Here is an 18,446-nt window from a genome sequence, read left to right as displayed (position 1 = left end):
ATTTCTTAAAAATCAAAGTAGAAGGGAGTCAGAACTTTAGAGATGAAAAATCCATATAAAGTAAAAGCAAGATAGTTTTTTGCGTGAAGGGATAGAAGACTGGAGGCAGAAGTCTCTATTATGTGGAGGAAAAGTAACAGCAAAGTGAAGCAGAGAGGCAGGAGAGAGGGCTGGAAGGCTCAGAAGACAGCTGAGTTTGTAATAGTCACAGTGGAAAGAGAACAGTAAACTCATCCCAGCTCATCAAAGCAATGAGGCACTCTGCAGAGAGTGAGAAGTTGCAGGAAGTAAATTCATCTTCCCAGAATTGTCTGCCCTTACCCTCAAACAAATCCTCTGCAGCTCTCAAGAGGGAAGGTGGAAGAAGACCAGGGTGATGAGCTCAGGTGAGTGATGGGTTTCTCTAATGATTAAGTATTTTGGAATTGGTGCTGCAATCAACTCTGGCTGTAATTCTGGACTCCAGATGGAGATATGAAGCAGTCATAGAATGAGGACACTGAAGAGGTGTGACAGAGGTTGGGGGAGAGTGAGTTCAGTGTTAAAATCTAACTGGTATCTTGGCTTGTGGGCCTATTTATCTGGATTAGGCTCCTTTTGGCATTATTCATTCATCCAAGGAACACTATTGAACACCCATACTATGCTAGATCCTGTGCTAGGTGCCAGGGAAATTAGTTATCAAGAGTGCCCATGCTAAGTCTGCCATCAACAGGAAAGGCAAATTCTCTGGTTAGAATTATGAGAGAGGCCTAAGAAGCAGTAGGTCATTCATCATCTATGAACTCCCAGACGTGGGCAGAGAGAACACTACAGGGGCAGTCTATAGGCTTTTGAGTGAATCTGGAATAAATGATCCAGATTTATGGAATCTGGAATAAGTGAAAGCAGAAATGGAAAGATGACAGGTAAAGAAGTTATTACTAAAGACAAGATCTTGAAGACTTGAGATCTATAATTAGCATTGTTTAATATCCCTGAAATATGGTTACTAAAAAGCTGGGAATTCAAATGGAATTCCCCTGGGAGGTCTTGTTTTTAGTGAGAAGCTCAGAAATAAGTAATTTTTAAAGCAGCTTGGTACATTTGGAGCTGCTAAGAACCAAGCATCTAGAGCCTGTCTGCCTGCAATTAACAAGTAGCACTCCCCTTCTACATGAGCAAACTAGATACTCAACCTGCCCATGCCTTTGTTTTGTCATCTGCAAACTGGGATCATAATAAGGCTAGCATTTATTAAGCACTTACTCTGAGCATTGCACCAAGGGCTTTACTTGTACTATTTTATTTAATAATACCCAAACAACTCAGGAACACAAGGATTAAATAATATTTGTGTAAAGCAGTGACACCTAATAAGACCTCCATAAATGTCAGAGGCTTTTATTATTATTGGCCAACCAGAGCACAGAGCCAGATCGAGAGGGAACAGTCTCTGAACTTGGCCTTATTTCCTGAGGAGAGGTGTTCCAGAACCAGGAATGCCTTCACGAGATCACAGGTGTGACCCGGCTTGGTGTATGCTGGAACTATACCACTTAATGGCTAAGATTGCGTACTCTTAAGTGGGGTGACCCTCAGCATGTCACTGAGCTTCTGAGTCTCAGTTCCAGCACTTGCTTAAGTTTTGGTGTTTTTTTTTTAACTGCAGTTTTATTGCAAGGGGTTCACTTGGAACTCAATAAATGCTGATTTCTCTTAGGCATCTTCATTTCCCTCAGAACTGCACTCAGTGCGGGACAGGCAGTAGGAGTGGGGCAGTGGTAGGCGATAATCATCATCATCATCATCATAGCAAACACATAGAGTGCTAAGTGTCCAGACATCGATCCGCTACGCAATCCTCACAGCTATCTTTTTTTTTTTAAGATTTTTATTTATTTATTTTTAGAGAGAAGACAGGGAGGAAAAAAGAAAGAAACATCAATTTGTGGTTGCATTTCAGGTAGCCACCACTGGGGACCTGGCCCGCAACCCAGGCATGTGCCCAGACTGGGAATCGAACTGCAAGGCTACCCTTCGGTCCACAGGCCGGTGCTCAATCCACTGAACCACACTAGCCAGGGCCTCACTGCAATCCTAAAGGCAAGTTTTAATGTATCTCTTCCCAAATGGGGAAATGAGACATAGAGTGACTAAATAATTTATGAAGCAGTAATCCGTTTCTTGTAAACGAAGAGAAACTTGTTAACCCTAATTAGTGAGCCAGCAGCCGAACTCGACAACCTTGAACGCCCAAGTTTGCAGGAGCTCCGGGGGCGGGACTAAGTGGAGGAAGTCCCGCCCTAAAGGGGGAAGTTCCAGCCCTCAGGCTTCCGTTTCCGCCTCTGGAGTCCCGTCTATTCGGGCTGTGTTGGATGTTCCAGATGGCGGCTGGAGGTGACTGTGGCGGGCAGCAGGCGGCCTGCGGGTATGACAGCTACCGCTCGCCGCTTGCCTCCCGCTACGCCAGCCCGGAGATGTGCTTCGTGTTTAGCGACAAGTACAAATTCCGGACCTGGCGGCAGCTCTGGCTATGGCTGGCGGAGGCAGAACAGGTAACAGGACCTTGGAGCTGAGAGATCTGGTGGAGGGAGGCGGGTCCGATCCAGCACGTGCTAGGCTCCGCGCCCAGGATGGATCTAGTCGCCCGGGGACAGCTGCGCTGCTATTTTCGGGTAGGCGTTAACTTTAACGAGGAGCTGCGGCCACTGCAGGAGGCCCAGGAGCCGCCACTTGTCGTGTCACCTGCTTTTAATCACTGACGGTTAGAGACGCGGAAGCGGCAAGAAGTTCAGTCTGGTTTCAGGGCCCAAATCTTGGCCATTCCTGCAGGAGTACACCGCTAACCACTGAGCGCTTGTGACGTGCTGATTTTTTGCGCTAATTTCTTTACAACATATTTTCTTGTTTATCCCACACAGCTCTTGCAAAGTAGGCAATATTCTTCCCACATTAGAGGGGAGAAAACCAAGTGTGTGTAATAACCAAGCCAAGCGTGTCGTGTGCTCTAGGCCACCCAGCTGTCAAGAACGGAATTGGGAGGTGAACCTGAGCGCCTAGCTACTTGTCTTCCACGGTGCCTCTGTAATGATGTTACCAACGAAGTTGGACCTGGGTTCTTGAGTTCAGCCAGGAACTCAAATTATAAGAGAAAGTTTATAAAGTCACAGAGGTAGTAGAAGTGAGCCAGCTGGGCTGTGTAGGTTGAGGAAACAAGTTACACAGGCAAAGAAAGGGCCCTTGGAGCTTAGGAGCTAGGAAAGAACCCTAGACAGTCGAGTGGGCTTGGGGAGGGGTTCTGGGTTCTAGAACCATCCTGAGGGTTCTAGAGGAAGGGAGCTTAGAGGAAGTGTTGGGAGTGGATCTCAGAACACTTATCAGGTTTTGCTGAGGCACAAAAATGACATTTATTCCATGGGTGTAGTTGGCACCAGTGGCACTAATTGGATTTTTATTGTCTACCTGAGTTGGGTGATTTAAGCTATTTACCCTCTGGTTGGGCAGGAGAAGTATAAACCATTTATTCTTTGTCCTTGGTTAAGGGAACATAGGATTCTGCAGTTTATTAGATGGCTATAAACTGCACGGGCATTGATCTATCTCAGTTTCCCTGTTCAACTTGTCCTGGTTTATTAGCCTGTCTCCGTGACAGGACTGTCATGGATTAGAATTATTTGTCCTGGGAAAAAATAGGACTATTTTTGGTCCTAGGATTAGGACCAAATCCATGGATTAGGACTATTTTTGTCCTAGGAAAAAATAGTTTTCTAGGACATTATTTTCATTTCATGGGCCCATGTTTTGCCTCTGAAGAGGGAGAATCAGAGTACAGGTTTATCAGACGGGATTTACGGCTTGTTCGATGAGAATTACTTGTAGAGCTGTTCATCGCAATGTTTTCTGAAATAGCTCCTGAAGGGCCTTTCCCAGGGGAGTGGAAGGATGCTGATCCAGAGAGCTATAAAGTTTCAGAGGAAAATGCCACAACAAGCAAGACGGCAGTGTCCTCCGAAATGGCAGGAGTAAACACTGAGATAATCTGGAGTAGGTGAATGGGATGGTGGTACAATGGAATTTCCCCAAAAGGAAACTTCCATCCTCAATAAACCCCTCCATTTCACTGTGCTCAGGCAAATAAAGTGACATAATAGCAGGCATTTCTATGTCAGGCACTGTTTTAAGACTTTACATATTAATAGCTTATTACCCCCAAATCAGCCTATCAGGTGAGTACTGTTCTAGAGAGGTTATAGATGGTGAAATGGAGGCACAGAGAGGTTTCATAAACAATTGCCTCACTTAACAGTAATGGATAGGAAAAAACATTAATAGTGCGTTGTGCTTTCTTATGTACCAGCATGTTCTATTTCATTTGATACTTTACTGTATAGGTTAGTATAGTGCCATTCAAAGGCTTTGCAGGGTGACCATGGCTTCAAGCTGGAATTGCAATGTAGAGTCATCTGAAAGTGTTCTTTGCTCTGCCCAGTCTGTGTAGTGCCTGAAATGCATACAGTTTTTCGTATAATCTCCTACCATTGGATTATCTATTAGTTAGGGCATCAAAATTAGCAGCATAAATTACGTAATAATTTAGTAGTTCAGGGAAATAATTGAGGGATGAGAGATAGGAGGAGTGCAGAAAATGAGGAACCTGGAATGAATTTTGACAGTATACATTGCTTGAAGGTAGGAAGCAGTTTGGTCACACCGCCCCCTGCTGCTTTGCTCAGGGAGGAGCCTGGAGATGTTCTAAGTACCGGCCAGAGATCCCGAGCAGTGCAGGCCACTGCTTGTGGCTAGTGTGACCGAGGAAGTGAATTTTTACTTTCTCATTTTAATCAGTTTAAATAGCCACACCTGGTCAGCAGTTACCATCTTTGACAAGATAGCTCTAAGATGCAAGATCCTCCCCAGGGCCAGCGCTTAGGAGTTCCAAGTCAGGTTTGAAGAAATTTTACCAACGTACATAGTCACTACCTGGATCCTGGACAGCCAGCGATTTTTTGCCAGCCTGATTTTTTCCAGTGATAGATGAGTGTAAGATGTTGGTGTGTTTATTTTCTCATCAGTGTCTCCTGTAATTGCTTTCAGTTGCACTGAATTTCTATACCTGATTGTTGGCAAAACTACTTAACTACATTCCTAATTTTGGTTTCTTCGAGTAAATCCATCTGGATCAAATGTAAAGCTGTGGCTTGGATCGCACACTTTGGGCGCTCACCTGCCAGTCACGGAGTGAGCAACAATCGATCTCTCCTCATGGAGTGTACGTTCTAAGGGGAGGGAGAGGTTAATACATTTGTAAAAGTGCCATGTGATGAGTGCTCTCAGTAAAACCAGGCTAAAGGGAAAGAGAGACGCAGGAGGATGTCTCACGTTGAGTCAGGAAATAAATCTCTCTAAAGAGACGACATTGGAGCCCAGAGACCAGAATGTGTGAAGTGAGCAGAGAGATACAGGGCCTGAGGGAGCAATGATCCGGATTCCATTGTTGTTGTATAATTGGGGTTTACTTAGAATGTACGTAATTTACCAAGATTCACTGAGAAAGTCATTGCCTCCTTACCATGTACTATAAGTTACCCCAAATTTTAATTTAAAAATTGGGAGAAAGAGTATAATTGCTAATGTGAACCAGTTTTTTTTTTCATGGTGTCACCCAGTTGAAATAATCGTGACTCCTGAAGTGATGTGTTTTATCTTGTGTGTTCTGCAGACATTGGGTTTGCCTATCACAGATGAACAAATCCAGGAGATGAAATCAAACCTGGACAATATTGACTTCAAGATGGCAGCCGAGGAAGAGAAACGATTGCGACACGATGTGATGGCTCATGTGCACACGTTTGGCCACTGCTGCCCCAAAGCCGCCGGCATTGTACATCTTGGGGCCACCTCCTGCTACGTCGGAGACAACACAGTAGGATCCTGTGTTGTTCGGTTTCCACTTAGAACTCAATCTTTATAGTCTACTTACAGACTGTAGTTTATTCCATCCAGTTTTAGGGAGTGGCTCCGTAGCTCTTTAGTTTTAGGGGTATCTTCATGGTCAGGAATTCTCTGCTTTGGATATTCCTCCAGTCTAAACTATAAGCCTCTAATGGCCCCCATAGAATAACACCCGCAGATACCCTTATGCATTGGTGTGCTGGGCATAAGCCAAGGTCTTAGCATTTTCGAGGCCAAGGTAATTTTCCAAAGGGATTTTTTCCCCCAAGTCCTTTATAGTTCTTTGCCATGATTCTGAAAAGAAATAGGATTGCAATATAATTCTTAAACCTTTAATTAGAAAAAGCATCAGCACGTATTTTCCTAAGAGTTTACTAGGTGCCTCACGCTGTTCTAAGCATGTTACATATATTCATGTATTCTTGACAGTCGTAAGAGATGCCATTATCTCCATTTTTAAACAGCTTCATTCAGGTAGAGTTTGCAACCCATAAATTTTTCCATGTTGAATGTACGGTTCAGTGAGTTTTAGTGAATTTATGCCATTGTGAGCCTTCACCACACTCCAGTGTTAGAGCACGGGCCTCCGCCCAGGAAGTCCTCTCGTGCCTGTTTTTTTCTTTGGTCACCGGCCTGCCTTCCGTCTTTACAGTTTTGCCTTTTCTAGAAATTTCATGTAAATGGAATCAGAATATTTAGTCTTTGGAATCTGGCTTTCTTATCCCCATCTCTGCAGCTGAGGAAACTTAAAGAGGTTGAAGAACTTGCCTAAAATGGCACAACTAGAAATGGTACAAGCCCAGGTAGAATGGTTCCAAAGTGGTGGTTTCCATTTTTATTTTTTTTATTACTGTTTTTTTAAATCCTCACCCCAGGATATATTTGTTGATTTAGGGGGAGGGAGGGAAGGAGAGAAAGCGAGAGATATTGATGGTTGCCTCCTTTAAGTGCTCAACTGGAGATGGAATGACGCCCTGTTGGTGTGTGGGGTGACGCTCCAACTAACTGAGCCACCTGGCCAGGGCCAGAGCTAGAGCCGTGCCCTGAATCTCTTAATCACAGCACCTGTGGGAAGAAGTTAGCTTCCAGATAAACTTCCGATTCGGAAGGAAGTCACTAACTTTTAAGTTGCTTCGAACAGTCCGAAGTGGTAGGTATATAATTAAGGCATTTATTTGAAATTGGTGAGTCAAATAATGGAAGAGGAACAATCCTCTCACTTGGAATTTGTTGTACTTTTTAAAAGTACCTAGTGTGGCCCTGGCTGGTGTAGCTCAGTGGATTGAGCGCGGGCCTGTGAACCAGACAATCACGGTTCGATTCCCAGTCAGGGCACATACCTGGGTTGCGGACCAGTTCCCTGCAGGCCAGTTCCCAGGAGGGGACGCACGAAAGGCAACCATACATTGATGTTTCTCTCCCTCTCTCCTTCCCTTCCCCTCTAAAGATAAATAAATAAAATATTTAAAATTAAAAAAAAAAAGTACCTAGTGTGTTGTTGGGCTCAACAGTTAGTGTCTCCTATAAGCACATCTCAGAGTTGCCTGAGATACATCTCTTCTCTCCCTCAAAAACAATTTTAATTTCCTAAACCTTGATGTTCTGGTTCGTGTCTTTTTTTTTTGGTTGTTGTGAGCAATCACAGAAATGAGCAAAGGGAGAGGAAACTAATGCAGTGAATCCTGCAGAAGCTTCTCAGGGACTCAAGCACTCATCTGTGGGAAAATAGAAACCTTGTTGACCTGGGTGTCTTCACAGTATTCGGGATGGGGGTCACCCCTTAACTATTTTCCAGCCATTTTAGATACCACATAAATTGGGCTTTGTGAGTATAAAGGGTTTGTTCCTTACAGATTCCCATAGTACCACTCTCTAAGTTGGTGTGCTTTTAAAAGAATAATCAGAAAACTACGACTTCCATTAGCATCTTCTGGCTTATATAATTGGTTGCTAATAGGTAGAGGACTAGCTAAGAAACCAGTTATTAATGCCCAAAAAGTGTTATGTGGTAATGCTTGGGCAAAGCTATTTAATATAAGACCATTTGCGTTTTCCTTTGCAGGATCTGATTATTCTTAGGAATGCACTGGACCTGCTTTTGCCAAAGGTGAGGAGTTGCCAGAAATTTCCTACCAGCCCCGGATTTCCTGTGATAGGGCATGGGCACCACTTAGGAGTAAATCAGGACAATGTAAATCTAAATAGCTGATCATTTATTCAGGCGAATGATCCTGTATCTATTCTGTAGAACTAGTGGCCTCTTCTTCAGTTAAAACACTGTCAGTGCATGCTTTTAAAAGCCTAGCCTTTTAAATGAGGGAAGAAGTGGCATGTTGCTGGGATGTATGGGTCAGGTTTATGATTTTCTCCTCTTTTTCTGCATGCGCATGTCAGTGGTCTCAAAATTATGCAGAAAAAGTTTGTGACTTTAGGCAGTCAATTCAATGTTCAAACATTCATTGCTATGACCTCTTTCAAATACTTCAGGATACAAAGATGAAAATATATGTCCTCTGCCTTCATGAGCTAGAGTCTAATTCTATATTAACTTCTCTAAAAGTTCCGCTCCTGATTATGTAACGAGCTCAGCCTGAATTCACCCTCTTTCTACCGTGTGGTCTTCCTTGTAGCTGGCCAGAGTGATTTCTCGGCTTGCTGACTTTGCGAAGGAACGAGCTGATCTTCCCACCTTAGGTTTCACACATTTCCAGTAAGTGACGTGATGCCTTCTTGCGACTGGGGCTTGTTTATGTGCACCTGGCATTGGGTTTTTTTTTTTTTTGGGTTTTTTTTTTCAGTTCTGCAGGGAAACCTTGAGGTGAGTAATCTCCAGACATAGCTTAAGTAGATACCATGGATGCTTATGCGGGATGAACCTGATATGTACCCCCGAAAGCTGTAGTGGTGAGAGAGTAAATATAATAGTTCATTTGGGAAACATTGGGAAATATGAATCAAGAGCCTTAAAAAGTATTCATACTCCTTGATTTAATAATTCCACTCTAGAGAATCTAGACCAAGGAAGTAATCCAAATTAAGGAGAAAGCTTTATATACAAAAATCTTCGTTACAGTATTATAATAAGTAAGCATTGGAATCAATCCAAGTGTCTCACAGTAAGAGAATAATTAAATAAGGTATATAATGTATCCACAGGTTGGAATTATATGCAGCCAATAAAAGGATGCTGGTGAGATTAACACGGAAATGTGCTGAGGTCAATGTTGGGGATAAAGACAGCATATGCATTGCACAAAGATTGGGAGAAATCACACCAAACTGTAAATACTGATTGCTCAGGTTTATGAGACAATAGGGTAATTAATTTTTTTCTTTACTACTTGAATTTTAAAATGTACAGGTATTTTTATGATTGTTAAACCAAAAAGCCCTTTTAAAAGAAAGATTTATTTTTAGAGAGGGAGAGAAACATCATTGTGTGGTTGCCTCCTGCACCCCCTGCTGGGAACTGGCCCACAACCCAGGCATGTGCCCTGACTGGGCTTGAACCCGCAACCCTTTGGTTCGCAGGCCAGTGCTCAAGCCACTGAGCCACACCAGCCAGGGCTAGAAAGACCCTTTTAAAAGTTGATGCCATTTTGGGAATCCAGTAGCAGGTTTTAGGTGAAGATACTTGAGTGGCAGATTCAAATATCTATAACAGGCGCCTTGTGTTTTGGTGGGGTATTACTGTGGTGACAAGGATACCATCTCCTATATCATCAGCCTAGGAGAGCCTAAGTTGGGGTGAATCTTCCTGAAAGTTAGGGCCTATACTTTATTGGTAGAAACCTGAAAAAATTGTTCATGACAAGGGGCCAGTACTCAGCATGTGTGTGTCTCGGCCGAGACACATGTTCCCTCTGCTGCCCGCCTCACACGTGTGCTGTGGCTCCTCTTCCTCTCACACATCTGCTGGAGAGTGCTCCAGGCTGCAGGCATTCCAGGGTTCCTCTGGGGACAGCAGAATGAGAGGCATCTGCTGCTGCAGCTGGCAGGCCTTGGGGACTTGGGAAGTGGTGTGGCGCTGTGGGTACACCTCAGTGTGTGTCAGCCCCTGCGATGAAAAAGAAGCAACTTCATTGAGATGTAATTCACATACTGTAACATTCACCCCTGTTAAGTGTACAGTTGAGTGCTTTTTGGTGTGTTTAGAGTTCTGCAGGCATCACCAGGATGTGATTTCAGAGTTTTCACCACCCCACAAAAAACCCCATACCTGTTAGCTGTGCTTTTCATCCCCCCGTTCCCTAGACCCAGGCAGCCACTGATCTGTTATTTGTCGGTGGATTTGCCTCTTGTGGATATTTCATTTAAATAGAAATCATACAGTATTCATCTCTTTTGACTGGCTTCTTTTACCTTAGCGCAGTGTTTTCAGTGTTCATCCGTACCGTAGAGTGGACCAGTACTTTGTTTCTTTTTATGGCCGAGTAGTAATGCCGCTACGTGGATACACCATGTTTTGTCCAGGTGTTTGTGTCAGTTCCACTTGTGGCTATTATGTGTGATGCCATTATGAACAGATCCATGCAGATTTATTTCTTTGCTTATACCAATAATGTATTAGCAGAAGTTAGCAAAGAAAACTACCATGAGATTAATTTGGGAATATATTAAAGCATGTGGTTTACCTGCTGTAGACATTCCTAGTGGTGTTCCTTGATTTCCCCAGCTGTCAGTATCATTAGTCTAATAGAGAATTTCCATCTGGGAAGGGCTGCGTCATCTGTTAGATCTCCGGCATTGCCCTGACTGACGTGGCTCTGTTGGTTGGGTGCCGTCACACAAAGCGAAAGGTCACCAGTTTGGTTCCCAGTCAGGACGCATGCCTGGATTGTGGGCCTGGTCCCAGTTGGAGTGCATGCAGGAGGCAGCCTATCAGTGTTTCCCTCCCTCACTAAATCCCTCCCTTCCCCTTTCTCTAAAAAAATTATTATTATTATAAATAAACTGCAATAATGCTAGAGTTCTTTATTTTCATTTTTAAGAGTTTAAGTTTTATGCTACAAAAAAGACCTATAGTGGATTGGTGTAGAGTTCCAACAGGAAACAAAGCCGTTCGCTGCTCTGTCCAAGGCATTTGGTCGGATGTGCTGGGGGCTCTCTGCAGCATGGCCAGCTGCTCGTTGGGTCATGACTCCGTGCAAAGCCCTTCCTTGACTGCCCAGCTAGAGTAGCATTCTCCGTTGTCCTCATTTTCTGTTTTCATAACAAATCAGTAAGTGTCTTATTTGTTTGTTTACATCACATGTGAGCTCCGTTGGATAGGGACCTTTATACTCTTTGAATATTTATAAGTGACGTAGAATCTCTTTAACTGGTATTTGCTCAAATGTTTTAGCTCCTGTTTTGTCTATACTGATTTCTCCATCTCTTCGTTTAATTCTTTCCTGGGGTAACAGTGATGACTAGAGGAAGCAGCAAAGCTTTTATGAAAGTCAGTTCTTGGTCTGAAACTTCCATGTTCTCTTTGGGCCGCTCTCAGGCCTGCTCAGCTGACCACAGTTGGGAAACGTTGCTGTCTTTGGATTCAAGACCTCTGCGTGGATCTCCAGAATGTGAAGCGTGTCCGAGATGACCTGCGCTTCCGTGGGGTAAAAGGCACCACTGGTACTCAGGCCAGCTTCCTGCAGCTCTTCGAGGGAGATGACCAAAAGGTATTCTGGAAGCTCCCTGGGGGACACAGAAGCTCAGTGGGGGAACACCAGAGGCAAAGCTGACCCTAGGACCACAGGAGATTGATCTCGGGATGAGCGGAGTCTCTGGACTAAAAGGGCTACGGGGGATGCATCTGGGCAGGATGTTGGGTGCTCTCACGCTAGGCACCCTGGGTTACTACAGGGATGTTTTTTCTTTCCAAGGTAGAGCAGCTTGACAAGATGGTGACAGAAAAGGCAGGCTTTAAGAGGTAGGTAAATGGGAACAGTGTTGGCCTCCCTATTAAGTGATGAAAGGCCTGTGTTCAGTATAGCTCTAGATTTCATCCTAACTTTTGTGGCGTTTTCTTTGTTCTTCCACCTATTTCATTCTGTCTGTAGCCTGGGTTTTATTTTCTTATAGCCTAGATTCTGTTTTCTTACAATCTGTAGAAAAAAGGAAACTTACTTCTGAGATTTTTAGAATAGCCTTACTTACCCTTGTTACTATCTTTGCTTATTTACTGAGGGCCTCCAATGGATTAGTCTAAATCTGGCCATTTCCACTGCGGGCCACCAGGCTCCACTGTGGCACCCTTCAGGCACTTTCATCAGGCTGCAGCAGGACATGGGTACGTGGACTGTATCTCCTCCTTGGTCAGGACAGCTGTCTGGGTGTTGATGAAAAGGATGGAAGGACAGTCTGTTCCAGGAACCAGTCCCTGGTGCGGTCCTCTGGGCCAAGTGTGACTCAGTACCAGTGAGGCCAGGCTTTCCCTTGGGCTCTGTTTTTACTCATTTGTTTGACACAGTCACATTTTGAAATATTTCCACATAAGGCTCTTTTCTACTTATGCTAGGGCTTTCATTATCACAGGACAGACCTATACACGGAAAGTGGATATTGAGGTGCTGTCTGTGCTGGCCAGCTTGGGGGCATCAGTGCACAAGGTGAGTGGTGGTAGCTTTTGAGGGTGGGGATGAGGCCTTTGGACACCACAGACAAACCAGATCAGCCTCAGACTTTTACTTAATCGTGTCACTCGAGATTTCAGATGTCATTTTTAAAAACTTGGGGCCCATAAGTGTAACCTCTTAATTAAGTTGAATTGAAGGGAAAGACTAGTTTTGGCGTTCTCCTTCAAGTTCACCTTGCCACTGTCGTTCCGTGATGTCTTATGCAGTGTTTCACAAAGACGTATCCATGCTCCCCGAGCTTGTCATCCCAGCTTTTTAGGGGTCAGGAGGGGTCTGAGTAAGGCTCTCTCAGGGAGGACGTGCTGAAGAAGGAGATGAGCTCCTCAGGCTCAGCAACAGCACACTTAATGAGCCGTGACCTCCGTCAGTCTAGCCCCCGCCCCTGGTTCTTACATTCAGGGATGTGGGGTGATGCCTCTACCCCTGCTCGCCCCCAGATTTGCACTGATATACGACTGCTGGCAAACCTCAAGGAAATGGAGGAGCCCTTTGAAAACCAGCAGATCGGTGAGTGTGTGTGGACACCACAGAGGTGCTGAGCGGCTTGCGGGCCTGTGACCAGCTCACCCGCCCAGCATGCTTGGGGCTCTCACTGCCCTCTGACATCATGCTGCCTTTGCTTCCTGCCCTCTTATGTGGGCAGGCTCCAGTGCGATGCCATACAAGCGAAACCCCATGCGCTCCGAACGGTGCTGCAGCCTCGCCCGTCACCTCATGACCCTCGTCATGGACCCTCTGCAGACGGCATCTGTGCAGTGGTTTGAACGCACACTGGATGATAGTGCCAATCGGTCAGTGGAATGGGGATGTCACAGAAGGATGTTTTGAGTATGTCTGCATTTTCTCATTGTCCCCAAGAAGCCTGGAGTCTAGCAGGGAGGCAAGAATGTAGAAATAACAGTGTGATAAGTGTTAGGCTCAAAGTGCATACAAGGTACTTTGTGAGGACCCAGGGGAAGCTTCACAGAGGAGGGGATGCTTAATACTTAAGAAATAAACAGGCATTTTTTAAAAAATATTTTATGTATTTTTAGAGAGAGGGGAAGAGAGGCAGAGAAACATCGATGTGTGGTTGCCTCTTGTGTGCCCCCTACTAGGGACCTGGCCTGCAACCCAGGCATGTGCCCTGACCAGTGAATCTTTGGTTCATAAGCTGGCACTCAGTCCACTGAGCCACACCAGCCAGGGCCAGCATTTTTAAAAAGGCATTTAAGACAAGGTCGGGAGCATGTGTAAAGGACCAAAGGAAAGAGAAGGACAGTTGACAGAGTTACTCATAGTCAGGGCACTGCGGAATGAAGTCTGCATGCGGTAAGAGATGAGTTAGGACATGACTGTGAGTTCATTTACCTGAAAAGGGGTTTAGGTGATATTCTGAAGGAAGGTTGACATCAGTTGTGGCATCTGGCACAAGGACATGTCAATGAATTAGGAGGTGGATCAGAAGTAACTTGTAGTTGTGGGTAAGGTGCCAACATGCATATGGTATTCTGCGTTACGTATATACTTATTTAAAGCAGATTCACATTGCACTGGTTTGCTTGGGTTGTACTGGGATTTCCTGAGTGGAGGATATACATTAAAGCCAGAGTTTATCCATGGAAATGAGATACGTGGACTCACTCAGAAATCAGTCATTGAACACTTTTAGCAGGGTGCAACCTGGTGAGATGTGCCTGTTAAAACAACCTGCAACAGTTTGGAGGGTCAGTTATAAGGGGACATTAATTTAGTCCAAACAAGTTTGGAGGCTACTTTAAAAATCCCATTCAAGCCCTGGCAGGCATGGCCCAATGGATCGAGCATAGGCTTCGAACCAAAGGGTCGCCGGTTTGATTCCCAGTCAGGGCACATGCATGGGTTGCAAGCCAGGTCCCCAGTGGGGGCCATGTGAGAGGCAGCCACACACTGATGTTTCTCTCCCTCCCTTTTCCCTCCCTGCCCCTCTCTCTGAAAAGAAATAAATAAAATCTTTTAAAAAATAAATAAAATAGTGGCTGATGGGCCAGCCTTGGTGGTTGACTGAAGTGAGTGTTAAGTTTCATGATGGGCCCCTGGCCAGATAGTTTTGTTGGTTAGAGCATCATCCCAATACGCCAAGGTTGCAGGTTCGATCTCTGGTGAGGGCACATACAAGAAGCAACCAATGAATGCATAAAATAAGTAGAAAAACAAATTGATGCTTCTTTCTCAGATCAATAAAGGAAATGTTTTCTTTTTAAAGATTGGTGATGGGGTGCTAGTGGCATTCACTGAGCCAGGAGCCACAAGGAGTGGGAGAGGGTTCAAGACGGTGAGCAGGAGGCAGTGGGAAAGGGGCTGAATTCTGTTTGGGGTTTGAGGATCGACCAAGTGGAACTCTCTGATTGGGTGTATGGTCTGGCACTTGGAAGAGTAGTCTGGACGAGAGGAGATAATGGCTTCAAGGGCCATTGGGGTATTGGGGTAGTTGAAGTCAGAGAGTGTAGGAAATTGTCCAAGTAGCACATATGACGTGAGAAGTTAATAGGACTATTTTTGGGGACACACCCTGCATTGCACTGAAATTGTTATTTGCTTAAAGAGTAACTGCATTGGCTGTTTGTTTTCCAGACGTATTTGTTTGGCTGAAGCATTTCTCACTGCAGATACTATATTGAATACATTGCAGAACATTTCTGAAGGATTGGTGGTATACCCCAAAGTAAGAGGCTTCAGTTAAAAAGCAAAATCTTAGGGAGTGTAACCTTTTCCTGCTCTGGAGTGGGTATGCGAGGGAGCTCTATATTCTGGCCCAGTGGGAGTCTGAACTGGAGCTCCATTCTCAGGTTGTAACATGAGGTCTAGAGCACAAACGTGCAATTTGTAGACACATTTCTAGAAAATGGGGAAAGGTACTTTGAATTGGCTTAAACTGTCTGCCAGCAAGAATCATCAGGTCTGGTGTGACTGGCAGAGTCGACTGTTCCCTTTGCTTGTTTTTAAGTTCCTGGGGGAGATGGGTTCATTTCCATCGTATATTTGGCTCTTGCAATGGGGCATTGAAATTTAACGGCTTGAGGTTTTAGGGATTGTTTTCAATGAAGCAACTTTTAAAAGTTTAGTTAAATCAATGTTTCTTTTTAAAATCAAAATAATACTCTGGATTACTAAGAAAGATTAAAAATACAGTGTAGAATGTAAAAATACATTGTAGAAACAATCCATTCTACTCTTTCTTTATAAGTACGGTAGTTCATGACCCTGTTGTGCACTTGCTGGTCATAGTTGATGTCTTACTGTGTACGTGACTGTAACTTTGAGGCATCTTTCTTGGCCCTTCATTCATTTTTCTAGGTAATTGAGCGGCGCATTCGGCAAGAACTGCCTTTCATGGCCACGGAGAACATCATCATGGCCATGGTGAAAGCTGGGGGTAACCGCCAGGTTTGTAACTCCTCGTGCTCCTGGATAAATTGAGAGTGCACCTTTAGTCCTGAAGAAGAATGGATGAAGGAAGGAGTTTCTGTCATTGCCTTCTGTCACGGTATTGGTACAGAACAGTGACCGTATTCTATCATAGAATAGGCTTATTCTGGAGGGTGATTGTGGAAAACTCAGTTTATTCTAAGCAAGTCACTTAATCACTTGTAGCAAAGGTCTACTCTTAATGAAGGAATTGGGTCTGAATTTCCATAGGAAGTGATGGGAAGTAGGACACGAGCAGATGGTGCCAGAGGCTTTAGAGCAGCCTGCCTGAGGTGGACATCGATTTCGACTTGCCCCAAGTTGTAGTCAGAGAGTCACAGTCTTGGTGGAGTCAGACTGTGAGGAGCCACCTTGGCCTGGAGGGGCTTTGTGTACCACTCAGAGACAGTACAGATGTGAAGTGTCAGATGGCTTACTAAAGCATGTGGCCTGTTAATGGTGAACCAACACTACCTCACTGTCTTCCCAGGATTGCCACGAAAAAATCAGAGTGCTGTCCCAGCAGGCAGCTGCTGTGGTCAAGCAGGAAGGGGGTGACAATGACCTCATAGAGCGTATCCTCGCCGATGCCTACTTCAGTCCCATTCACTCCCAGTTGGACCATCTACTGGACCCTTCTTCTTTCACCGGGCGTGCATCCCAGCAGGTAAGCATCAGAGCACTTCCACGGAGCTGCAGTCTTCCCCCCCCCCCCCCCCCCCCCCGCCGCCTCTCCTTCCGCTGGGGCTGCAGAGCCTGGAGTCCCATCATTCGTCCACTTTGTGGGAGTTGTGAGGAGGATGGGGCCAGTTAGAATTCAGAGCCGGTTATGCCAGCTCAACTGTTATGTTTTGGTTGGTTTGTACTGCCTTAAGGATTTTCTCTGTGGACTTCTTTGAATTCTCTTTTGGTTTAGAGCATATGGTGTAATGGACAGAGATTGGGCTTTATCATCAGGTAGATCTGAGTTTGGTCCTGACTTGTGGCGTTTCCTGGCTGACAGGACACAAACACACATCCCGTAGGGCAGTGAGATTGCAAGGCCTAGCATGGTGCTTGGTGCATAGTGAGCAGTCAGTGTTTGTCACTTTCCCTCTTGATCTCTTGGACTACAAGAGTTCTTGCAAAACCATTTATCAAATGTAGACTGTGTGCTCTGTGTGTGTTTGGGTATTGTGTTTAATTCTGGGGCTTTAAGCCCTGGCCGGGTAGCTCGGTTGGTTAGGGTGTCATCCCAATACAACAAGGATCCCCGGTCAGGGCGCACACAAGAAATCAGCTAATGAATGCATAAATAAGTGGGACCACAAATCAGTGTTTATCTCGCGCGCACGCGCGCATGTGTGTGTGTGTGTCTCTCATCAATAAATTTTTTTAAGTTCTGGAGCTTTAAAGATGGGTAGATAATTGTTACCCTCAGGGAGCTCAAAACTTAGTGGTGAAGACTTGTAAATAGTTCATTGTAGCACCAAGCAGTACATACAGGAATTGAGGGAAGCACATCTTTTCAGGGATAAGAAAGGATGATACAACCTTAAAATAGTAGAAGTTGGGAAAGGCTTCTTGGAAGGCATGACATCTGAGCTGAATTTTAAGGACAAGTAGGAGTAAATCTGGGAACATCATGTCTAACATGCAAGAGAGAAACTGCGATCATTTGCCAGAGTGTGGAGTGCCCCAGAAGTAGTTACAGGATTTAAAGTTGAAGACAACAGGAGTTTTTCATTTATAGGCAAATCACTCTGGAGTTTTGGATTTGAAAGATTTGAACTGGAGGTAGGGGGGCAGCCTCAATGGGCCAAGCATTGAACGATGAGGGCTTGGAGCCACTGTGGGTGGAAACAGACAAGGGGGGAGATCTGAGTGCTCCTTAGAGGGTTAAGCACTTGGTAGTTGGTGGAGTGAGGAGGAGGGAAGAAGCATGATGATTTTAGCTTGGGTAGCTGGGTGGAGAATAGTAAGAGCCACTGAAAACGCAGGCTCAGAAGGACAGCTTATGTGGGCATAGTGGGTTAAGCTGCCTGTGACTAGGGAGAGAATTCTGACAGACAAGTGAGAAAAGTAGGTCAGTAGTGGAATAAATCCTTACTAAATTAGGTCTTAGTGATATAAACTGACATCGAAAAGTTATTATCAAAACTTACATCTTAAATGTTTTCTTTTGTCTTATATTTGCTTTCCTCTTTGGCAGGTACGAAGATTCTTAGAAGAGGAGGTGTATCCCCTGTTAAAGCCATATGAGCATGTCATGAGGGTGAAAGCAGAATTATGTCTGTAGGGTTGGAAGAGAGGTAAACAGAGGCATTGTTGGCTGTGTTAACTTTTATTGCCAAGTCATGAAAACACTGTAGTGTCTTATTTCACCTAAAAAATTGTTACCTTGAGTTAATGCAGCACTTTTCTCCTTTCTGTGACACATTCATATTTCTAAGGGTTTGTAATGGAGAAATAAATTGCGTTGTAGTTGGA

General features: G+C 44.7%; 1 protein-coding gene across 1 annotated transcript; it reads left to right on the top strand.

Moving 5' to 3' along the window:
- The first annotated feature begins 2,323 nt into the window (after window positions 1-2,323).
- On the top strand, window positions 2,324-18,446 carry ADSL (adenylosuccinate lyase). Its single transcript, XM_037160441.2, has 13 exons — window positions 2,324-2,537; window positions 5,702-5,905; window positions 7,997-8,041; window positions 8,565-8,644; window positions 11,423-11,594; window positions 11,799-11,845; window positions 12,434-12,524; window positions 12,989-13,058; window positions 13,195-13,342; window positions 15,144-15,234; window positions 15,867-15,956; window positions 16,468-16,644; window positions 18,169-18,446. Exons 1-13 carry the CDS (start codon window positions 2,358-2,360, stop codon window positions 18,253-18,255), a joined length of 1,482 nt encoding a protein of 493 aa, XP_037016336.1. The 5' UTR covers window positions 2,324-2,357; the 3' UTR covers window positions 18,256-18,446.

The sequence above is a fragment of the Artibeus jamaicensis genome, unplaced genomic scaffold (assembly GCF_021234435.1).
Source record: "Artibeus jamaicensis isolate MK-2021 breed Jamaican fruit bat unplaced genomic scaffold, CSHL_Jam_final contig_233, whole genome shotgun sequence".
Lineage (NCBI taxonomy): Eukaryota > Metazoa > Chordata > Mammalia > Chiroptera > Phyllostomidae > Artibeus > Artibeus jamaicensis.
This window is presented reverse-complemented; position numbering and strand designations above follow the sequence as displayed.

Excerpts from the sequence above, each read along its gene's own strand:
- ADSL (XM_037160441.2), top strand. The coding sequence starts at position 2,358 with ATGTTCCAGATGGCGGCTGGAGGTGACTGTGGCGGGCAGCAGGCGGCC. Across the intron at positions 2,538-5,701 it reads GGCTGGCGGAGGCAGAACAG|ACATTGGGTTTGCCTATCAC; the intron begins GTAACAGGACCT and ends TGTGTTCTGCAG. Across the intron at positions 15,957-16,467 it reads AAGCTGGGGGTAACCGCCAG|GATTGCCACGAAAAAATCAG; the intron begins GTTTGTAACTCC and ends CTGTCTTCCCAG.